Below are 24,860 nucleotides of genomic sequence, written 5' to 3' on the forward strand. Positions count from 1 at the left end.
AACCTGAAATTGAGACTGAACAAAATAAGAACCAAGCTTTTTGGCAGATGGGTCGCCGGGTTTGCTCCCGGGAGAGAGCGACAGCGACTGAATTATGGGCAAAAACACGCCGCCGGCCCTCGCGGTGGTGCTGGGCATAGCCGGGGCGATGAGGGCTTCGCTTATGGTCAATCCGTAGGACAGTCCTAAGGTGCCGCGGCCCAGCCACTTGACGAAATAAGTGGCCATCCTGTTGCCTAAGCCGGTCTTCAGGACGAGGCTGGCGATGGTGGAGACGAAGATGGAGAGGAGTTGCCAGGCTTGTGGGGTCACTTCGGGGGGCTTGGGTATGAGGAATTGGATGATTAAGCCAATTGAGACTGAGAGAATTAGTGGGTCACTCAGTCTTTCCTCTGCTTCTCGCTTCGTTAAAGACTGCACAAGACACAAACATGTTTAACGGGCAAAAAACAGAAAAAATGCGGAAGGAACAAAAATTCCATATCCATGATTACAACATGGAAAGTTTGTACTAAGAAATTTACAAATAGACAGGCATCTTCAAATAATTGTTTGAGCAATAATAATAGATTGAGCTTCATGGAAGTGAAGTTAGGAAATTAATATTACTTAATGTTCTTGCCTCTGTGAGAGCATAAAAGAATTGAATTTTCTCGCACAGAGTGGCAAGGAAAGAAATAGTTAAGATAGTAATTGTAAAGCCATTTTTGCATTTCTTTCCTTTCAGGTTGTTTAGATACTTATTGTGTCCTATCTGCTGCAACACTATTGTTAAATTCATAACAGCCCAGGCAAAAGCTGCAGTCAATATCTACACTAAATCAAAGGGATAAGAACCATTGTTCTTGTACAAAACTCCTTTATAGCTGCATAAAGTCCCAAAAACAGAAAACCATGGTTGACTCTAGTAAGGTTGTATGCAGTCACATTGTTTGAGAAATAAAAAAGATTCAACTCAGCGGCACATAAAGGGGCACAAACCTAGTACATGGGGGGAGTATACAAAGAAAATGCCCAAACAAAGAAACAAAAACAAAGTAAAGATACAAGACAGACTAACAAACGCACAAGGTATTGCACTTAAAGTATTATACTTAAGTTTTATCCTTAATAATTTGCATTCCAAGACACTTTTTAACCAAGAAAAAAAAAACCCCTTCTTTGACACTTATTTGCACATTTTCATACAAAGAAGTAACACTTGAAGCATGTTATTAAAACACAGTAACAAATGCCAAGTGGGATAAAACTAGCAAGTTCATTTGTATGTAAAAAAAAGAAAAGAAAAAAAAAAAAAACAATCATTGGTTTTATCTATCCTTGTACCTTATCCATACCTTTATTTCCTTTTCTTCTTTACTTTGTGCAGTGGGCACATAACTTGCATTGACAACTTCATAGGTAGTAGTTTGCACGTTTTTACAAAAGTGGAGAGTTGGATAAACTTTCCAACCAGGTATCATATACAAACCTGCATTAGTATTTCAATGTAAAATTTAAAAAAATCAAGAATTTGAAATATAATTAAAAAGAAAAGGGTTTTTAAGATAAACCCACATCAAATAATCAGGAATGTTTTGAAAGCATTAAAAAAATTAAATAAATAAAAAAACAGTGATTTTAGAGAGCAAGAGAGAGAGAGAACCTCTATGGGATGCTAATCCTAATGCATTTTACGCTTATGCTGTCTCGTATAGTGTCTGGTATGTGGGGGAGGGGGTACTGCATCTCCTTGGTGAGGCTCCTCGCGTTGCTGCAAAGATGGAGTTACAACCAAACAATGGATTACATGAATTCCAATACCAACCATAATAGTAGTTACTCAATATTCATTACATTAAATGACTTGTCATACCGTGGGGCCAACGTTGTGTCCTGCTTTGTGACCACCTATCCCATAAGGAGGTGCTTTTGTTGTACGTTTAGATCAACCTTGTGGGGGTGGCTGTAACCCAACAACCTGCTCATTCTCAACATGCACAAGTGGCTATTTTGCTTGACTCCCAACAACTGAAGATCCTACAACTGCGGGGGAGGATGGTATAGCAAATGAAATGTGAGTGAGGCCCGTAGTCATGGGATCTATATGAAGTCTAGGAGTGGGCATGAATGACATGGAGTGACTATGGGGTGATACATGGTCTATATGACCAATGCTGTACGAGGGGGATTGCATGTGCATGACAAGAGGGGTTTGACTGAAATCAGGGCTGAGATCAAAGGATGGCGGAGTAAATGAAAGATGAGCGGGGTCAAAAAATGTATGTGAGGTGTGTGAAGGGATCTCGGGGTGAAAAGATGCATGAGTAGTGGGTAGAGAGATCTCTAGGTCAGAAACTGCATGAGCAGTACGTGAAGAGATCTCTGGGGAAGGAGATGCATGTGGAGGTGGAGGGAACTCTAGGGCATGAGATGCACGTGGGGGTGGAGGGGGATCTGCCCTACTGACAACCTGATGGGATGCAGCACGTTGACCATGGCTATGGCTGGCACGAGTTGAACTTGTGCTTGGTCGTCCAGTCTCTTCTGGCGCTTCTAGATTTGCCCCATCGATATATTACAACGGAAGTTGGGCAGTTATACGGTGAAGGCGTTCCACTGTCTTAAGTACAGCTGAAATATGCTTGTACTCAGGACTGCCTACTGTATAATGTTTCAACAACTGCTTGTGACTGGCAACCTGAAAGTAAATAAATACAATTAGTACATCATACTGAAATTCCTGATACGCAACAAAAATAGAAGAGAAAGGTCAAAGCAATTACCATAATAAGAAGTGAAGCCGAAGTGTGGTCGACGAACCTCCAAGTCACCCTATCGTACCAATCGAAGTATGGATGAGCAGGCGACATATCACCCTCTAGTCGTGCTCCATGACATAGAGATCGTGCTCGACTATTCCATACTTGGATATGGCCATAATGTCTATCTCTCCAATTCACCTCCATCTTCCCCCTCAGGTCTATGGCATGAAGGGCTTCGTCAGTATCAACATAGGGGGGGGGGGGGGTTCTTGTACCATCCCGAACTGACGAACAACACGATCCGGTGTATGTTTCTCTACTAGCCAGAAACATACAAGCGGTACCCTCGCCGTCCATACATCCCTTCCGACGACACAGAACGCAGGCAGGCGGGCTAATTTAGCTTCATATGGTTGCCACACCACCTGAAATAGCCAAATAAAAGGGTAACACATTAGGCAATGTTCCATATGTATGAGCTCTTTTACATTTATAAATACAATAGTCATAAACAATAGAAGAAACACAATTTCGATACCTGCTTCAGATGCATACAATCTAAAAGTTGACGGTATCGGACCAGACAGATTTCGGCAGGGCTATTCAAGGTGCTCACGACCCACACGGTTCTACAATTACGAAAGAGGGAGTCAAAACATGGAATTGAGAATTTGAAGTAATCAACAACAATAAATGATGGGCAATCATAAATTTAACATTACATACCACTAAATTTATACCAATAAATGATTACCTAAACATATGATTAGCGGTGGAGCTAGAAATTAATAACACTTATATTATACATCAATCATAACATATGACCTCAGTGGTTGTAAAACGATATATAAAAAAATAAATAAAAATCCTATTAATGAGTCAAAATTTTAAAAATATCAAGATTAAAATTTTATTTTCTATGTCTAACAATGTGTTTAAAATTATGGATCTATTTCCAACAGAGAGAATCGGTCAAGGAATAGACTTACTTAATGGACAGTGAAGAAGGTGCAAATGGTGGGCCATATGCACCATCTGGTGGGAGGTCCATCTTTGGGCACAAAAAAGGAAATCTGACCCATGCCCAATACTAAACCAACAACAAGGCCCCACCAATCTGACTGGCACCTCTATCGGTTGCCCTGCATAACTCTTTGTACAACCATGCAAGGCAAGCGCTCCCCCAACTGTACTAAGGTGGATTGCAAAGGTCCCTCAACATCTGCAACCACATCATATGCACCCTATCGCCGGACTTGTCGGCGAAAATTGTGTCTGCCAGGAGTGCTAGAATGTAACACCGTGCATATTAATGCACAACCACCTCTGCTGCACCATCGGGCAACCCTTCGTCAATTTTTTCTAGTAGCTTCTTAATTTGGATCCTTTGTCCTTTAAGCACAGTAGCACTAGTAGCAATTCCAAGCATACTCCGACATTCATCTGCCCATGTCAAGTCAGTTGTTCCAACAATTGCCTCACCATCGATTGGAATCCCGAAAAGAACCTCCACATCTTGTAATGTGATCGTTGTCTCACCATGTGGCAGATGGAAGGTGTGGGTTTCAGGCCGCCATCGCTCAACAAAGGCCGTTATCAAGTTATGATCAATGTCTCTACATGGGGTCCTATACAGCCCCTCTAATCCAACTCTCTTGACAATGTCGACGATACGATCATTCACCACTATCCGGCGTCGTTTTCGGAACTCCTCATTACGACCGCGGCATTTCAATGGGCCCGGATCCTGCACATGATATAACTATGGTGATGAGATGCAATATGCCATAACCTTTGTATATATGATGTAGTTATTGATCCCAAAAAACAAAAATAAAGCGGTTATGAATGGAAATTAAAATATCATCCCCAAAAAGGAAAAAAAAAAAAAAAAAAAAAAAAAAAAGCAACGGTAGAAAAATAAAAGGATGCAATGCACTTGATACATTTGTATAGTAATGAAAGGCTTCCCATGCGAACACTTGATGTAATTAACTAATTATATATAAACTCATAATTTCTGTTTACATTGGTCGCTAAGTGCTTTCTTTGAGAAAGTTATGATTCCTTTGAACTTCCATGCTTGGACATTAATAACCCTATAATCTTTCTAGCTTGGGCTTGACAATATATTTAGGCTTTTTTTTAAAAGAATGAAATGGAACAAGTTGTATTTTTTCTTTGGTTTTTCATGATCTGTAAAGGTTTCTCAATCCTAAAATAAACCTGATTTGTTATTATCAGTGACCAAGCATTGGATCAGTGACATTGATAAGTCTTTGTATGCTTAAGTGTATACAGAGTTGTTGTTTCTGCAACTTATTAAGGTAGCCATTACATGTTTACGGAAAAATCTGACTATTTATCAACCTTAAGTATTAGAGAAAATACCTGAAATCAGGGGTAAATTTAGCAAGGTTGTGGGCTGCTTTGACTGTTACAAGGTCAGCCAGGCTTTACTACCATTTGATATTTTAATTTTACAAAGTTTAGCGCATTAGAGGTCTAATGGAGCCTGTGTGTGTTTAAGTGTGGGAGAATAGGTTTAGTTGATGTTAGAGAATAATAATAATAATAATAATAATAATAATAGTGGCATTTATGAGCCTCTATGGGTGTTATGATCTATCTTTCTTGATTCATATTTCTGCTGTTATTTTTCTAGTTGGTAAACTATAACTTAGAACCTAAATGAGTATTAGATTTATGAAAGCCCAAGGTTTTGATGGTTTCTAATTTCTGTGCTATGATTTATGTAAAGTGTCTATGTATTGGTGGTTTGATTCTGCTGAACTATTTTGGTTCAATCTGTCATGGTTATTGGTAGATGTGCTTGCTGTTTAGGGACATGCTCCTGAAATGGAAAGGAATGACGCACCTCTTTTGAATCATTTTACTCCTGTTATTGAGAAGATCAAACCCCTTTACTAGATATGTATATGTACATTGTATGTATTTTCCCCCTCTTGGTTCTGTTTTGCCAAGAATGTGTTGCAGAATCATTAATTTTGTGATATATGAGGTGAGTTATTGTCAGGTCATGATTTCTGGAGTTAGCCTCAATTAGTTTCGTTATGTTGGTGAATTCTACAATGAATACCATGTACACAACTCACCCTCACTTGTAGAGGCATCAGTTCTTGCTAGTTGGTATAATGAGAGAAAAAGACAAATTGCCCACCACATGTATATGCTTGTTACAGGGTTCTCTAGTGTAAAAAAACTAAAACTTTCAAACTGTGCTGTTGAGGTAGGCTTTCTTCTCTCTTTATAAGCTTGTTTATTGTTTTGGTTACTTTATTTTTTATTTTATTTTTAACTGTATCAAGTGTTTAATTCCTCCTTTGCATTGCTTGCATAATTATGTATCATTTACATTAAATTGGAAAAGGTAACTGATTAAAGGTTGAAGCTAATGTCAAAATAGCATTTTGTGCTTTCATGTTTGTTGAGTTTTGAATCTTGTGATACATGTTTGAAGAATATTCTTATGGATGAGGAAATTTTATCACATAATGAGTCTTGACCCCTGCGTCTTGAACAATTAATTATATGCGAATAAAACTTACCTAAGTTTAAACACTATGTTTAACACCTGAACAAACATTTCATCATATAGTAATCAATTTTTTTTCTTAACTTTTGCTTACAAGCCACTGCCTTTGTTGGTATCTAAGCCAAAATCCCATATAAAAGTTCAATATGCCTTTTAAAACTTGGAATATTATTGAACATAAAAGAGAAATTCAGAAAGGAAGAACAAAAGAGATTATAATGATGCAGTCATTAAGAGCTACATCCACAACATCAAAAGTGAAATGGCTATATCTTTCATTCACTTGATTTATAACACATTACAACATCAAAGTGAAATGGCTACATGTATATTTTGAGTTGAGTTGGAATCTTAGATCAATAAAATTGATGGTCAAGCAAATTAGATGAAGGATGAGAAATTTTAGTTTCTATTTGCCTTTCTAACATGGCATTATCTCTTTGCTCTAGTGATAGATGAACTAACTAAATTGATCCAAGGGAAAGTACCTTCATCTATATTTTTTGCAGATGATATAGTTTTTAGTGGATTAAACTAGATAAATATTGTCGGGAGAAACATACGGAATTCGGTAGTGGATTTCACAGCTGCAGAATTTTCTACTCTCATGGCAACCAATTTTGAATCTGTTTTCCATATTTCTCAACTTGCTTATCCACCTCTCAAAGCATCAGGAGTGGGAAGCATTGTATTCACCTCCTCTGTATCGGGTTTTGTTTCTCTAAAGTCTATGTCTGTTCAGGGAGCTACCAAAGGTAATTTACCTATCAGATGAATGTATCCATGTTCCAATTAATTTTAAACTGAAGAAGCTTATAGAGAAATTTTGTTTATTTGTGATTCCAGGAGCAATTAAGCAACTTACTAAAACTTAGGCTTGTGAGTGGGCAAAAGACAATATAAGGAGCAGGTAACTCCAGATTGTTATGTTGGCAAGGGCTGTTGCCTTAATTCCTCTATGGAAGTTATCCCCCACACTCCCACAGCCATCCACCGACTCAAACACCCCCCCTAACTACAATCATTTAAGGGGAGTAAAATATAATTGAAAAGAAGCATTTCTTATTAGGTTTTCTGCCTAAGCTCTACTGTGTTAAAGTTCTAGGTTACCAAACAGAAATTGCACCATTAGTCTCCACATTTTAAAATTATGTTCAATACTTAAGCTTCTCTGTCATCATATGCACGGCATCTGCACCTTAGTAAGTTCGAAGTTTAAAACATTAGTACTTGCACTAATTGATGTTTGGAAGTTATAAAGGCTCAAGTCCAGTTCATTAAAACAGTCAAAGTTGACCTTGAGTCTTTATATGTTGTACACTTGTAGGTGCTCAGCAACAAAGAATACCTAGAAGAGGTGTATTCTTACACTCCTCTTCGGGGTCTTGGAGATCCAAAGGAGGTCTCATCTCTTGTGGCATTCCATTGCTTACCTGCACCATCCTACTTCACTGGACAGATTGTTTGTGTTGACGGAGGGATGTGTGTAAATGGTTTCTACCCTAGACATGATTAGACGTGGCAACTTAGCCATATTCCTCATTTGCTCTTGCTATTCTTTGACCCCATTCAGTCTAACCTCCACTATAAATGACATAACCTTGGCATTCCCTTGATTGTCTTTTGGAGTGCTGCAATTGAACTTTTTTTTTCCTTCCTAATTATTGTTCTTTGTATATTTAATAGTAAATTTTTTTTTTCTGTCCTTCTAGCAGCTGTATTACTCTTTGACCTTTCCCAGTTGTTTTATTACAATATTTTTGTAATTATAAAGTGATTCAAACTCACAAGAGAGAAGAAATTGTAACATCAGATCGGCTAGTTGAAGAATTTTATTTATTTATTTATGATTTTTGTATTACTATAAAGAAGATTATATATATATATATATATGCACTTTCTAAATTAACAATCACTTGAAATGCTTGGAGGGAAGGTACATTAACAATTTAAATTAATATATAACTAGCTTACTCCTTCTGACCTTTTTTTGGCTTATGCTAAAACTTTTATATTTATTTTTTTTTCTTTTTTTGTTTTTGTTTTTGTTTTTTTGAGTAATTGCACTAGTCTGAATTTTTAAGGTATAATCAATGGAGGGGGAGAAAACATTGTAATCATTACTCTATAACTCATTTGAGCTACTGAAAGTACATTGAAATCAATAGAAAACATTGTAATCATTACTCTATAACTCATTTGAGCTACTGGAAGTACATTGAAATCAATAGATCAAGGAAAGATTAAGATGGGGGATAACATGGTGCAAGCAGGGAGTAGGTGCAGAGATGATAGATGGTCACCTCTGGAAATGACTGCTCTTGTTACTAGTGGAACACAAGGAATTGGGTCTCTCTCTCTCTCTCTCTCTCTAGTTAATTGCTTCATGGATGTTTTTTTTTGAAGGACTCTACCTCTATGGGGCCAATGGCTACAGAGTACTAATATTATAAAAACTAGTAAAGGCTTATTGCAATGTTTTGTAATTGTCTCAGGCATGCTGTTGTGGAGGAATTGGCAGGGCTAGGTGTGAAAGTACATACATGCTCAAGGAATGAAGCTTATCTCAATGCATGCTTACATGATTGGGAGATAAAGGGTTTCCAAGTCACAGGTTCAGTTTGTGATGTGATGTGTCGTGGTAAACGAGTCAAGCTGATGGACACAGTATTGTCAGTGTTTAGCAGGAGCCTTAATATACTTGTAGGTCTCAATTGAGTTCAGTTTATTTATTTATTTATTTTTGATGTGTTTAGTTTAATTCATTGCATTCTACATGGCAATTTTAGCATCACAAAATTGTAATGTAACAATGAATCATTACTGCTGTTGTGGGACTGGAATAGAAGTGAGGTTATCGATGGAATTCATTAAGTGAAATCATTCTGGATAACCGTGACAGACACAAATGGGATTGCAACAGAAAATAGGTTCCATGTATTGTTAAATGTCTTTTATTTTTCTGCCATTCCATTGTACCCTCTCTATTCCATTCCTTTGTGTCACCAACACCAGCATCACCACTACCATTGCCGTCACATTATCGCTACTGACACCTCTGCCACTACCCTCATTGTTGCACCACCTCTTCTGCCATCCCCACCACCTCCATCACCATTGTGCCTAAATGAAAAAATAATAATTTTCTGTGCGAGGTAAATGACATAAAATGTTATTTGGATCATTTTCAGAGTTGCAACAACACAAGAAAACAAGTCATTTTTGAAACAAACGAATTGCCAGACTTGAGGAATTTAAAGTGAGTAGATAATTGCTGGTTATAGGGAGGGATTCCCAGATCATAATGAAGTCACTTTTCTGAAAGATGAGAAATCCTTTTCCTGTATCTTTCTAGATTGGATTTAGCAGCCTCTTATGTACAATAAAAACCCAATATTCAGCCCCCCCCCCCCCCCCCCCCAAAAAAAAAAACCAAGAAATTGAGCTTATCTATACCAATTTTCAAAGATTTTAATTGGAAATGAGGTTTAGGGAGTAGATAATTCTTGGAACTGGTTGAAGAGATGTAGTTGTGGATCATAAGGAAGTTACTTTCTGAAAGATTGGAAACTTTTTTCCTGTAGCTTTCTAGCTTGAACTGTGCAGCTTTTTAGGTGAAATAAAGCCCAATATTCAGCCCCCCCCCCAAAAAAAAAACAATAAAATTGAGCTTATCTATAACAATATTTAAAGATAGTTAGGACATCAAAATCAAGAGGAAGTTACTTTCTGAAAGATTGGAAACTTTTTGGTTGTAGCTTTCTAGTTTGAACTGTGCAGCTTTTTAGGTGAAATAAAACCCAATATTCAGCCACCAAAAAAAAAAAAAAAACAAAAAAATTGAGCTTATCTATAACAATATTTAAAGATAGTTAGGACATCAAAATCATCACTTGCCACATTAGAACATAGCGGAGTCTAATGTGAATTAGCATCGAATTGTAGTTTCCTCTATTATGTTCTCATTGTAATTGGGGGTAAAGTTACCTACCATTGACCTCCTTAGACCTCGTAAAGGTAGGAGCCTAGTGCGCTGCGTGTGACATTTATGTATTTACCAAGGTAATTGTTCCATGTTATGTTATTTGGGCTTCCCAAATTTGTAGCTTGTATATGGCTTTGTGTATTTTGAACATCACCATATTTATAAATAATTGTTTAACCAGCCTCCACTATGTCATTGCCAATGAGCTCTAGCTCAACTAACAGCTCCTCCCTTTGCAAGTGCTAGGTGGAGGGTAGGGTTATGGGTTTAATACTCAGTCATTGGGATTGTACATAACTTACCAATAAAATAAAAGCATTTACTATACCATCAATATCATTGTTTTTAGTTTGAGAAGAAAAAAGGACCATCCAGGGTTCTGGTATAAACAAATTGCCAATGCATTTCTTCAATCATTCTTTACATCCTAATTCCGGTAGCCTGAACCCAGGAGCAGGATAGTTTTTTGCTTAGCTAGTTGCATAAACTAAATTTAGAAAACTTTCATATTTGTGAATCCTCCAAAGGAGTTTCTCATACCAATGTTTCTTATAGAAATGTTCACAGCTACTCTTGGAATGGCTTTCCTTCTTGTGAACCTTTAAAATCCTGTTCTTACTAAATTTTTAATCCTAGATAAACAATGTGGGGACAAACATCTGGAAACTGACTGTAGATTACACAGCTGAAGAATTCTCTACCGTTATGACTACCAATCTTGAATCTGCTTACCATTTACGCCAGCTGGCACGTCCTCTTTTGAAAACATCAGTAGTAGGAAGCATTTTTTGTATTTCTTCTATTGCTGGTGTGGTGGCACTAAATGTTGGATCTATTTACGGTGCAAGTAAAGGTAATATACTTATGTAATTTAAATTTTTATTTTTCGATTTGATCTGTTAAAACAATGTGCATATTATTCAAACCTTATGGATTTGTAAACTTTTAAATTCTGACTCTAGTCTCTTTTTTTCTCTCTATGCAGAGCAATAAACCAACTAACTAAAGATTTGGCATGTGAGTGGGCCAAAGACAATATTAGGAGTCATTGTGTAGCACCATGCTTGTGCATTCAATGAATGTGTTTTTCACTGTTCTGTGTGCAGTTAATTTTTATCATGTTCTATTTATTTGGGCCACATGCGAGTCATATGTAGAGTTAAAAGATAATAGAAACGTGTGTGGGCGTGCGTGTGCGTGCATGCAACGGTGCACGACATTTACACCTGAAATAGAAATGGAACTCCTAGGCTTTAATTCTCAAAAACATTTTTCCAGAAGTTGGGATGTTGCTTAGACTTGGACAGCTCACTAAGTTAAAAATAATTCTGTATTCATTTACATGATATGAAATAAGTCCTTTATGTGACTTCTCATTACTATTGCAGGCTCTCAATGACTAGCAATTTTCGAAATCGGTAAATGCAAGAACTCCTCTTGGACGCCCTGGAGAGGCAAAGGAAGTTTCGTCCCTTGTGGCATTCCTTTGCCTACCTGCATCCTCTTTCATAACCGGGCAGATTATTTGTGTGGATGGAGGGGTGGCACTAAGTGGCTTCCTCCCAAAACATGACTAACAATAAACATCAATCTCCTTATGATTTTTAAATGAGACATTTCCATATGTTCTCTTCTGTAAAAGTGGCATTTTAAATTCCATCCAATGTGAACTGGATGAGTGGTGATAGTTATACACTGTGTATGGGACACACAATGCCATGCCATCTGAAATCCTATTTTCAGTTAAAATTTTGAAATTGTGTTTTTAAAACTTTATTTCACCATTCACAATTATAATTGAAATTGTGTTTTCAAAACATGATTTCAAAGGTGTGTGTGCTACAGTGAGTGTTATATAACAAAGAATTAACCTTCCTATAGTGTCTAGGATTAATAATAACAAACAAAAAGGATTTAATAACTCCTAAACCAAATAGGAAAAGAAGTCAAAACATAAAATAAGACTCATGGGCTTTAATTTCTTCCTTGTACTTGTACTTGTACTCCTACTAGAAAATAGAAAAAAAAAATTAACAATTTTGTGTCATAGTTTACTGGTATTTGGTGATTGATTTCAGGTGTTAAGGTTCCCATTGCAGTACTAGAAGCTAAGATTGACAACATTGCTCCACCCGAACTCATAAAACAATATGATGAGGCCTTAACTTCTCAATCTAAGGTAGGAAGATCAAATCCTTGTCTAGTTTTGTTTTTAATTTTTTTATATCCATTTTTATATGCTTCTTTACAGTGCTTAGCTGTTACATTATTTTATTATATATCTCAACCTTTTCTGGTTATGATTTTTTCTTCTTCTTAGATAATAAGTAATAACATTCTGGTAATAATGCTAGTTCATCATTCTTCTATTGAGGGTTGCCTGACTGCATTTAATTTTTTACGTATTGGAATATTTGGAACATAACTATGATCCTTTTAGCTTAAATTTCATACTTTTAGCATTAGTTTCATCTCAGAGCGTTTTTCTTGGTTTTCTAGATGAAAGAGAGAATGGTAGCAGAGTGTACACCCACACTAACAGTTAACCAATCTAACTTAACCCAACTAATGGGCATGACCATGCATTCAAAGCTAGTAATACCATTGACAAACTTAGAATTTCAGAAATGGGAAGAAAAAAAAAATCAACATAATGTAAAAGGATAAGAAGAGAATATTCAGCAGGTGGTCGGTTTTAATTTTTACCTTGCCTTCCCAAACAGCGCATGCTAGATGTGTTTTTACAAACCTTAACACCGAATGGTCAATGGGCCCAGGACCAAACTCATCAGGGAGCTGAGCAGGAACAGCAATCATACTGCACGAAGTTCAGGGAGTCAAAAGTAATATAAGCACATGTTAAATTGGCAAGGATCCCAATTTCTTGCACAAACGATAAGTATGACAATCAACCACAGGGAATAAACATAAATATAAAAAACTCAATATGCTGCCAAAAGCTCAGTATGAGCTAATTAATTACGCCTTCTACGCCTTCTACATTCCTCCATTTTCATTCAAATGTGTTCTAAGGAGTTAGAGCAATGCTCCGATAAATCAGAACATTACAGTTCTTTGATTTTCACAACAATCTGTATTTAAAAACACTTCATAGAAAGGAGAACGTAAAATGGTAATGTGGATAGAGTCTAGGGATGGGAACAGAAAAAAGAAAAAAGAAGAGTATGTTTAAACTTTAAAGGTGCTGATATGTACATTTTAATAAATTTTGCATAGATTGCAAAATTTTCAAAATTACACTGAAGACTTGATTACCAAATAGTATTTTAAAAATTGGAAATTATGTTTTATACACTTAAATCATGTTTTGAAAAGGCAATCTAAAGACTAAATGTGGCATCATGTTTTTAATGAGTTTAGTAGTTATTGATTTAGGTGGGTGTAACATTAAATAATTTTCCATAGATTTCAAAATTTGCACTGAACTTTTATGTGGATATACAAGTTAGTGCAACATTTGAAATTTAGGCTGTGTTTGGTTCGCGTAAAACCATTTCCGGAAAATATCTATTTTCCGGAAATGCTATTTTCCGGAAAGGAAAACGTTTTCATGTGTTTGGCTGTCACAAAATTCATTTTACGGAAAATTAATTTTGGTGTTTGGTTCATTTAAACATTTTACCATAAAATGCATCAAATCCGGCAAAACGCTCGTCCGACTAGCGCACTCGTCGGACGCGCACTGCTCGTCGATCGATCGACGAGCGGTGCGATCGTCCAACGAGCGCGCTCGTCGATCGCGATCGTCGATCGCGCCGCTCGATCGACGATCGCACAATGCGATCTCATCGATCGCGATTGTGCACCACGTCACTCGTCGGCGCGGTGCGCTCGTCAGCACGGCACGGCGCGATCTAGGCTCTCTCTCTCTGATCTGGGCTCTCTCTTCTCTCTCTCTCTCTCTCTCTCTCTCTCTTTTTCCGGAAGTGATTTGAAGTGAAAATGAGGGGAGAAAATGATTTCCGGGTCAAAGGTGAAAATATTGGTCAACCGGAAGTCATTTTCCGGAAAATGATATTTTCCGTGACAGCCAAACACTCCGGTTTTACGGAAAATGATTTCCGGAAACAGTTTTCACCCAATTCAAACACACCCTTAGAAATTTTGTGTTTTACATTTAAATCGTGTTTTGGAAAAATGAGTTTAGTGTAAATTTTTAAACACAAACTTTCAAAATTTGCAATAAACTTTCAAGGCAAATGTGTTTACACTAGACTTGTGCCAAGAGCCTTAATAGTTTAATTGGTAGCTTTTAGTGTTTATAACGAAAATATTTAGGATCCAGTTATTTTTCACCCTCAACTTTCGATATATTTAAAAAAGAAATTATGTTTTCAAACACAATATCAATGCAAAATGTAAATGTATATAGAAACCATGCATGGATATATAGATTTTTATATAGATGATCATCGGGAAGACTATCACCATATGCAAACATATAGTTATGTTCACTATCTGCGTTGCTATCAAGTACAATGCATGCCAATAGAAAATCATCCATTACCAATAAACCCAGAAAAAAGGAGTAATCAAAAGCAAACACATATATCAGTTGCAAGGAATAGAGAGAGAGTCCTTACTTTTGTGATAGACTATCAGCGGAGCCAACCTAGAAAGTTGTTAATCCAACTCAGACAAGAGATTGAATATTTCTGTATGAAAGCAAAAAAAATATTCGGATACCACCTATATTAAAAATTACATAACAAAACCCAGAAACTCTACTCAATACCACCATCAACAAGTACCAAAATAGAATTCAGACAATCAATTGAAATTGAGAATTCTACTCATACCAATTTCTTTTTTCTTAAAAAAGCATACCATTCCAAATTTTCTTCCTATAAAGAAAATGGATATAACAGTATCAATGCTAGTACCTATTTACTGGTAAGCATAACTTGTGCATAGTCATACTCAATTCAAATCACAGAAATATATAATATTAATATTAATAATAATAAACATTTTATAAAAATAAAAATCCAAAAACCCATTAATCTCAACTCAATTCACATTACACCCAAAAAATAAAAAAAAATAAAAGAACATATAAGAAACAGAAAATAAGCAAAAATCATACAATGATGTAAAAACCCAAAAACCACATAGAAGAGATCAAATGAGAATACCCTGCGGTTTGTTGGGACGGCGACGGCGACGGCGACGGAGAAGCTGACGGCGACGGCGACGGAGAAGCTAACGGCAAAGCGACGGAGCGGGAATGAGAGTGAGAGACCGGAGCTGAGAATGAGACGGAGGGGCGACGGCGACGGAGAAGGTGACGGCAACGGAGCTGCAGAGAGGGAATGAGTGAGAGAGACGGACGACGACGGAGCCGGATCAGAGAGTGAGAGACCGGAGCTGAGACCGAGATGGAATGGAGTGAGAGAGAGACTGAGTTTTTTGAGTGAGCGGACTGTGACTGTGGGAGGATTGTGAGTGTGGGAGGGAATGAGAGAGTTTTTTGAGTTCTGTAAAGAGTTTTTTTTTTTTTTTAGAGGACCGTGAGTGTGGGAGGGAATGAGAGAGTTTTTTGAGAGTAAAGAGTTTTTTTGAGAGACACATTTGAGTGACGCGTGGCAGAAAAGAAAACATAAATCGAGTCCAATGGACTCGATTTCAGTCTATAATAAACCGGTCCATTAGACTTGGTTTTTATACATACAAAACAAGTCTAATAGACTCGGTTTTTATACAGAGAAATCAAGTCCAACGGACTCGATTTCTGTGTATAAAAACCACATCAATTGGACTCGGTTTGTATGTATAAAAATCGAGTTCATTTAACTCAATTTTTGTGCATATGATATTTTGTCAGCTATTGCAAAAAGAAAGTCGAGTATAATAAACTCGATTTTACAACAACGTTTCCTAACTAATGATATTCTTTGGATTTTATAGTTATTTTCTAAAAAAATCTTCTATTTGGTTGGCGAGAAAAGGAGAGAAGAAAAGTGGGAAACTTACTGGAGATGGTGAAGTGGTAGAGTTTTCTTGCATGATTCCAAGATATCCCACAAGTTCTTCACACCCATACTAACTACTGAGACTGAGACAAAGAGGGAATTTTGAAAACTCGAAGTTTTATTATTTATCCATTAAAAATATGAAAATGCCGAATGTGATTTGTGCGAGTGCTTCTGCAACTTGTGTACCGAACATGGTGAGTGACTAGAGATAATAATTGGACCCAATGGATCAGATTTGGGCCTTTTTTTGGTTTTACAAAATTTGGTTCTTTTGGGCTGGACTTTTTTTTTATGCTTTCTTAGTTTGGACTAGAATTTTCTTTTTCCTAGTTGAATTAGGATTTTTTTTTTCCTAATTAAGTTGTTTTCTCTTCCTACCATGGTTTTTGAGTGGAATTGTGATGTGTCTTTGTGTTAGAACCTCTTTCCCTCTCCCTTGTGCGTGTGTGTGTTTGTTTCTCAAAAAAAAAAAAAAATCATTCCTATAAATACTTTTTAGAATGAGAAGGATGATATGGAAGTTGTATTTTAAACAAAGTTAGAAATGCAATTTGCAATGTAACTTTTTTTTTTTAATTAATAAAAGTTTCTTTTGAAAAGTTTTCTCTATTATTTATCTTATTTTTCTTGTTAATTAAGTTTTGTAGAAGATTTGTAAGCGTTGAGAAACCAAAGAAAATAATAATCAGTTATTAAACCAAAGAATAAAAAAATAAAATAAAAAACCAAGTTCATAAGAAATGACATTGGTTTTTTTTTTTTTTTTTAAAGTTCTAAAGTCCTCGACAACAAAATAAATCAATGCCATTGGGTTTCAAAGTCTTCTCAATGTGTATCACTACATTTTCTTTGAGAAAAATCTTATTAAAATTAGAAATGGTTAACAACATTAAACTGAAAATACAAAACATATATCATCAAAATTGTGGTGGAACATACTTTTGGGTTTGAGGATTTACAATGATCATAGTAAAACCATGCCTGAAATTTAATCTACATATAATCTTGCTTAATGTATTTGTTGGCATGGATTTAAAACTATATACATAAATTAAGTTGGGTATAGACAAATATATTTGTTTAATACTATCAAAGATACTTGCTTGGACTTGCTTATGGTTATCTAAACATATTTTCTTCATACGTGTTTGTATATACTTCATAGCGTAACATATTTTCTCACATTTAATTATGCTTCATAACTCAAATCATGCTAAAATAATCCATACATAATAAAACTATTTTTCACACTAATTTATTATTTTCATTACTCATTATATTGTCTTTTGCCTAGGAAAAAACGCAACAGTAGCGAGCAATGGACAATCCATTGGCATGAGTACCAGACTCGACTACTCCAAAAAAACCAAGGTCTAGCCACTAACATATCAAAACAAGACGCGTGCCACTGCTGCACAAAGACCCCTAACAAATACAAAAGTAAGTTATACTCTTAAACATAAAATGACATTTTCTTTGATTGAAAGTTAGTACACAACTGTGGAAAATATTTAACAAGTGGATTTACGCATGGGAGGAAGCTAGATGCTACCTCTAGCTAAATTATTAATCCTTGTACTTTCCAATTACTGTGACCAAGTTGCATTAGCATTGTCATCTGATTGCAATCTAGATATGAGTTCACATATGTCATATGTAAAGACTTAGAACTTAATTCCAATTATATTGTTTGCAGTGGTATGCATATATGATATATTACAATTTGAAAATTATTAAATGACTTAATAAGTATGGTCATCAAGAGTGCAGATTTTAGCTTTGAATATAAGAGAATGAGAATCATTAGCCTACAGTGAATTGCAATTGTATTCTTGTCTCCTAGCTGTGTGATATTTTCTCATTGCGAACAAGTCCAATAATCTTATGTGAAGTGAGCAATTACCACAAATAAGTAATACAAAGTTGCTTTATCTTATAAGACTCCGTTTTACAAAATAATTTATAAAGTTTTGTTTTTAAATTAAATTACTCCAACCAAAATGACCCAAGACACTTTCCTAAAAAAAAAAAAAAAAAAAAAAAAAGAGTATATGCCAAAGGAAAGGAAAAATGATAATGCGGCAACCAACAATAATCAATATAAAAAATAAGAATTAATTTGGATTCAAGAAATCCAATGAGTTATTACAGAGTATTTGAACCCATTTTCCAAATTCCATCAACCTTCCAAGTCACCACATTCCAAGTACTCCACTACTTCTCAATCATAGTCACCATGGGCCATAAAGTATGTGAACCTTTCATTCCTTTGTGGCCAGGTGTGGTAGTTCATGTGGTAGTTCATCAAAGCTTCCTTTTTCACTTGGTCCATCATAATCGTCACGGTTTTCTTACCTTTTTAACTTTCCACAAAGATTACCCTGTGAGAGAGAGAGAGAAACCAAAGACAATGAGACAAGATACTTTTATCCTAATTTAGAAGCATTTTATCCAAAACGACTAACATAAGACGTCAAAGATGCCTATCCTGCTCCATGCATTTCACTAAATGACACTGACACATTTTAATAGTCTTTTTTTTTCCTAACTTCGGGAATTATATATAGACTTTCAGTACCCTACCAAAATTTCACCCCATCAGCAAAGAAAACCTGGATTTTTTCCCCTTTGGACAGTTTTTGTTAACAATTTTGTTATGTGGCCCAAAAAACAAAGATTTTAGTTATGAAGCATCTCGTGTCTCTAAGACTCGAGTTCACTCAAGAAACTCATGTCTCGATGACTTGAGTTCCAAGAGGTGGCAAATATGATGTGGAAAAAAAAGTCAATGTGGAGACTCAAGTTCGGATAAAAATTCACATGGAATTTGAGTCTCAATTCCTTAAAGGAAACTAAAATGTTATAAAAATCCTTAAACTTAAGTTCTCTTATAAGTTATAACAATCTTATAATTTGTTTTAAGAAACTTGAGTCTCTAAGACTTAAGTTCTACATAGATTTTTTATCCACATCAGCTTTGTCACTTCTTAGAATTCAAGAATTAGATTTTTTTTTTTTTTTTTAATAAGAGTGTTAGATGTTGGGTGTACACGTGCGAGTGAAGTCCAACATCAAATAATAATGAAAGGAATAAGTGATTAATATATCATAATTGAGCTCATTTATGTTGGGTTTCGGCTTTTTAGGTTAAAATATTTATAAGTTATATTAACTAAAAAATTAAATGGAGAAAAATGCAATTGAATGTATTCAACATTAGTGTTACTATTTATCAAAAAAAAGAAAACGTTAGTGTTACTAGAATTACACTTTCACTAACATGTGGAAAATTAAGTGGACAAGATTTTGGGGACCCATGAGCTTTACTCTACTAAAACTATACTTTCTTGGAGAAAACTAGACACTATAACATGTAGAAAGTTTACACTTTCTTGGAAAAACTAGATGGTGGACAAGATTTTAGGGACCCATGAGCTTTACTTTACTAGAACTACACTTTCTAGGAGAAAACTAGACACCAAAAGTCTATATAACGTGTGGAAAGTTCACAATTTCTTGGAAAAACTAGGTGGTGGACAAAATTTTGAGGGCCCATGAGCTTTACCTTACTAGAACTACACTTTCTTGGAAAAACTATATAGCGGACAAAATTTTGAGGACCCATGAGCTTTACTTTACTAGAACTTCACTTTCTTGGAAAAACTATATAGTGGAGAAAACTAGACACTAACGTGTGGAAAGTTTTGCCCAACATAAAGCAGGCTTTAAAGACTTTGGAAAAGAAAAACGAAGTCTCCAAAACTCTCTTTTAAGACTTTAGATGTTCAAAGTCTTTGGATTATAAATTTGTAATTTTCAAAAAAAAAAAATCAAAGAAATTGAATTATCATTATTTGAACAATTAGGAGTTTAGAATTATCGTTTTATATTTTGATTTTGATCACAATGGTGGCAACGTAGTAGCCCCATTATGGTTAGGAGGCATTTGATCTAAATTGGGTTTTTGAATAAGAGACTCAAAGTTTTGGTTATTTTTCTTCAAATTTTATGAGTCTTTCAACTAAATATTATTATCATTTTTGTTTATAGGTGTTATGTTGATTGTGTCAACTAATTTAGGTAATTGAGAAGAGAGTTGGGAGAATTTGCTACCCTAAGTGTTGAATTCCACAAAAATTTGGCATTGGTGGTACCGAATTAGGGGGAAGAGAGGAGAGAAACTTTGATAGAAAATTTAGTATTTCCTTTCATATTACTATGAGACTAGTTGTCTCTATTAACATTATGCAAACTAGAGGACTCCTTTAAAATATATATATACACACACACACACAAGTCCTAAGTCATCAATTAATCCATTAAAAAATAAATAAATAAATAAACCATCAATTAATCTCTCATTTTCCAGAAAAATGAGAGACTCAAACTAACGACTTAGTTTTATGAAGGATTCTCCCTAATCACTTGTGTTACTCAAATTCTTCCAAAAAAAAAAAAAAAAAAAACTTGTGTTACTTAAGAAGAATTCAAATAAGTCTAATGCCACACACACACACAAAATCACAACTATCGAAAAGACAAATTATTTTAATAATTTGATGAGTGAAAACACGATATTGATGACATGCTCAGATAAAAATCGATAAAAATTTGTCTAATCAATTATTGTAGAAACTACTGTGTTTATAATATTCCTCATGCAATTAATGTCTTTAAAAAGGAAAGACTTGCTTTTTATAGTGGAAGACTTCTTTTTTGCAGTGGAAGACTATGCAAAAGGGTTTATGTTTTGTGACTTCTGAGAAAGATGACTGGTTGGTTTTTGTAGTCTAAACTCTATGAACATGAATCATGAATTGAATAGAAATTTTGAATGCTTTCGATAAGACAAAATTATTATTATTTTTTACTTTTTTAGCGGAAGACAAGCCTTTTTAAAAAAAAATAAATAAAAAAAATTATAAAAAATGTTTGGCCTCAAGGAAGGAAAAATGAGAGATTTAAACTAACATCCTTCTTATTTTATCGAGTATACTACCCATCAATTGAGTTAGACAATGCCAAACAATAATTTTCTTTTTGACAAAACAAAATAATAAACTTTTATTTAACAAAAAAATGAAGAACACACAACTTTTTAGAGTGGAAGACTTTAGGAGACTTGCTTTTTTATTATTTATTTTATGTAAAACATGCTATATTTGTATATTTTATTCATTTATTCATCATCACGTGAATCCCAAGGGTTAAAAATAAATAATAAATAAATAAATAACTGATCGGCACAAGACTGTCGTCAATCTCCTATAAATTAGCATCCAATGTTTAGTGTAATTTTTTTATGAGTAAGCCTTGCACTTGCAGCTAATAATATAATAATAATCTAATGATGAAGGGTTCCTTAAGACCCATTTCATTCATTTTCCTTGCCTTTCTCTTTATTCCTAACTACTTCTTCTTCTTCTACATCGAACTCTCTGAGGTTTGTTGCATCGATACCGAGCGACATGCTCTTCTTAAGTTCAAACAAGACCTTATTGATCTTTCTAACTGGCTCGCCCCTTGGACTGCCCATGGGGATTGTTGTCTATGGGAGGGTGTTGTCTTCCATAACCTCAAATCAATTTAAACCAGAACAACTTAAGTAAAAAAATTAAAGGTACTCCATGCATAAACTAACTAACAATTTGACATTGAACCATTTTAACCACACTTTTTTTTTTATATTATTATTTTACTTAGGGACTCATACCTTACCAAAATTTCAAGCTGTCAACAAAGAAAACCCAGTTTACACGATATTAGTTTCGATGTCTCCTATTGTTTGTTGTCAAGATTCTAAGGTCTCACAATCAAACTTTAATTTTCTTGAAAGACACTTTCTTGAAAAATCTAGACAGACAAAAATGCTATTGTTAGTGTGGAAAAGTAGGTACTAAAGAAACAATTTTCAAAATTAAGAAGTTTTGCCTAACGTATGGATTACGCCGAATCCAGAGACTGGAAAATAAAAACGAAGTCTCTAAAACTCTCTTTTCAAGACTTTAGAGGTTCAAAGTCTTTGAATTGTAAATTTATAATTTCCTAAAAAAAAAAAATAGTAAAATGAATTTATCACTATTTGAATAATCACGAATTCAGAAATATCGTTTTTTATTTTGATCTTGGTCACAATGGTGGCAGCATAGTAGCCCCATTATGGTTAGGAGGCAGTCTAATTTGGGTTTTCAAATGGAGACTCAAAGTTTTGGATATTTTGTTTAATCTCTATTTTATCTTTTCTTTTACAAATAAAAAATAGTCATAATTTTGTAATTACTTAAAGACCAATTGTCTCTATTATGTTTTGCAAGTTGGAGGACTCTCTTTCATATCGTTTGGATTTTAAATATAGTCACAATCAAGCTTTAATTTTCTTGAAAGACACTTTCTTGAAAAGTCTACACAGACAAAAATGCTATTGTTAGTGTGGAAAAGTAGGTACTAAAGAAACAATTTTCTAAATTGAGAAGTTCTGCCTAACGTATGGATTTCGCCGAATCCAGAGACTGGACAATAAAAACGAAGTCTCCAAAACTCACTTTTCTAGACTTTAGAGGTTCAAAGTCTTTGAATTATAAATTTATAATTTCCTAAAATAAAATTAAAAAAAGTAGTAAAATGAATTTATCACTATTTGAATAATCACGAATTCAGAAATATCGTTTTGTATTTTGATCTTGGTCACAATGGTGGCAGCATAGTAGCCCCATTATGGTTAGGAGCCAATCTAATTTGGGTTTTCAAATGGAGACTCAAAGTTTTGGATATTTTGTTTAACCTTTACTTTATCTTTTCTTTTGCAAATAAAAAATAGTCATAATTTTGTAATTACTATAAGACCAATCGTCTCTATTATGTTTTGCAAGTTGGAGGACTCTCTTTCATATCGTTTGGATTTTAAATATAGTCACAATCAAGCTTTAATTTTCTTGAAAGACACTTTCTTGAAAAATCTAGACAGACAAAAATGCTATTGTTAGTGTGGAAAAGTAGGTACTAAAGAAACAATTTTCTAAATTGAGAAGTTCTGCCTAACGTATGGATTTCGTCGAATCGAGAGACTGGACAGTAAAAACGAAGTCTCCAAAACTCTCTTTTCAAGACTTTAGAGGTTCAAAGTCTTTGAATTATAAATTTATAATTTCCTAAAATAAAAAAAAAAAAGTAGTAAAATGAATTTATCACTATTTGAATAATCATGAATTCAAAAATATCGTTTTGTATTTTGATCTTGGTCACAATGGTGGCAGCATAGTAGCCCCATTATGGTTAGGAGCCAGTCTAATTTGGGTTTTCAAATGGAGACTCAAAGTTTTGGATATTTTGTTTAACCTCTATTTTATCTTCTCTTTTGCAAATAAAAAATAGTCATAATTTTGTAATTATTATAAGACTAATTGTCTCTATTACGTTTTGCAAGTTGGAGGACTCTCTTTCATATTGTTTGGATTTTAAATGATTTTAAATATATACAAGTCCTAAACCATCAAGCTCAACTCTTCGTCCAATTCTTTATGAAGAACATTTCCCGGAAAGCATTGAGTTGGAAATATAGAAAACATGTCATCAATCAACTATAAACTTCCAAAAAAATGGCATTTGAAACAATTCAGATTAATTAGAACAATATAAAATTTCTAGGCATCTAGAAGGAAGTAAATTGAAAATCTATAGTATATGCTCCTTGATAATTATCTATATTATAAATTGAAGTCTCAAAAACTTATATAGCATGATCTTATGTGGTTAGTCAAAAGTCAAACAACTTCAGTTTTATATATATTATCAATTGTAGATTTCCTTAACATTTACATTTCCTCACTCTAGAGAGGATCACTTTGTCATGGCTTCATCATAATATATATATATATATATATATATATAAAAATTTATATAGACACACACGAAATTGAATTTTAATCTATAGTATTCATTCTATGATAATTATTCTTTATGAATAAGCCAAGATACCTATTGGTTTTTAGTGTAAGCGGGGTTTAAATTCCAAATCTCTTATTCATCAACAAGAAATTTTACAAATTGATTGTGTCAACTAATTTAGGTAATTGAGAAGAGACTTGAGAGAATTCACTACCCTAAGTGTTGAATTCCGCAAAAATTTGGCATTGGTGGTACCGAATTAGGGGGAAGAGAGGAGAGAAACTTTGATAGCAAATTTAGTACTTCCTTTCATATTACTATGAGACTAGTTGTCTCTATTAACATTATGCAAACTAGAGGACTCCTTTAAAAAAAAAAAAATATATATATATATATATATATATATTTATAGACACACACACACACACACACATACACAAGTCCTAAGTCATCAATTAATTCGTTAAAAATAAATAAATAAATAAATAAACCCATCAATTAATCTCTCATTTTCCAGAAAAATGAGAGATTCAAACTAATAACTTAGTTTTCTGAAGGATTCCCCCTAGTCACTTGTGTTACTCAAATTCTTCCAAAAACAAAAATCACAACTATCGAAAAGACAAATTATTTTAATAATTTGATAAGTGAAAACACGATATTGATGACATGCTCAAACAAGAATCGATAAAAAT

At 34.5% G+C, this 24,860-nt stretch overlaps 1 protein-coding gene, 1 long non-coding RNA gene and 1 pseudogene across 2 annotated transcripts in view; 1 reads left to right on the plus strand and 2 right to left on the minus strand.

Moving 5' to 3' along the window:
- The window catches only part of LOC126700769 (single-strand DNA endonuclease 1-like), a 55,632-nt gene extending 39,248 nt beyond the window's left edge, over positions 1 to 16,384 (minus strand). Inside the window, exon 1 of the mRNA XM_050398956.1 lies at positions 16,280 to 16,384. Within this exon, the coding sequence (XP_050254913.1) occupies positions 16,280 to 16,347 (68 nt within the window). The 5' untranslated portion in view covers positions 16,348 to 16,384. The remainder of the gene's footprint in view (positions 1 to 16,279) is intronic.
- LOC126698701 (uncharacterized) lies at positions 1,649 to 3,123 on the minus strand. Its single transcript, XR_007646568.1, has 3 exons — positions 2,766 to 3,123; positions 1,856 to 2,680; positions 1,649 to 1,753 (listed from the first exon to the last, which is right to left on the minus strand). It is a non-coding gene; the product is annotated as an uncharacterized LOC126698701 (long non-coding RNA).
- LOC126698696 (tropinone reductase homolog At5g06060-like) lies at positions 8,438 to 11,894 on the plus strand (annotated as a pseudogene).
- Positions 16,385 to 24,860: the final 8,476 nt, after the last annotated feature.

Source organism: Quercus robur, chromosome 9 (genome assembly GCF_932294415.1).
Source record: "Quercus robur chromosome 9, dhQueRobu3.1, whole genome shotgun sequence".
NCBI classification, from domain to species: Eukaryota; Viridiplantae; Streptophyta; class Magnoliopsida; order Fagales; family Fagaceae; genus Quercus; species Quercus robur.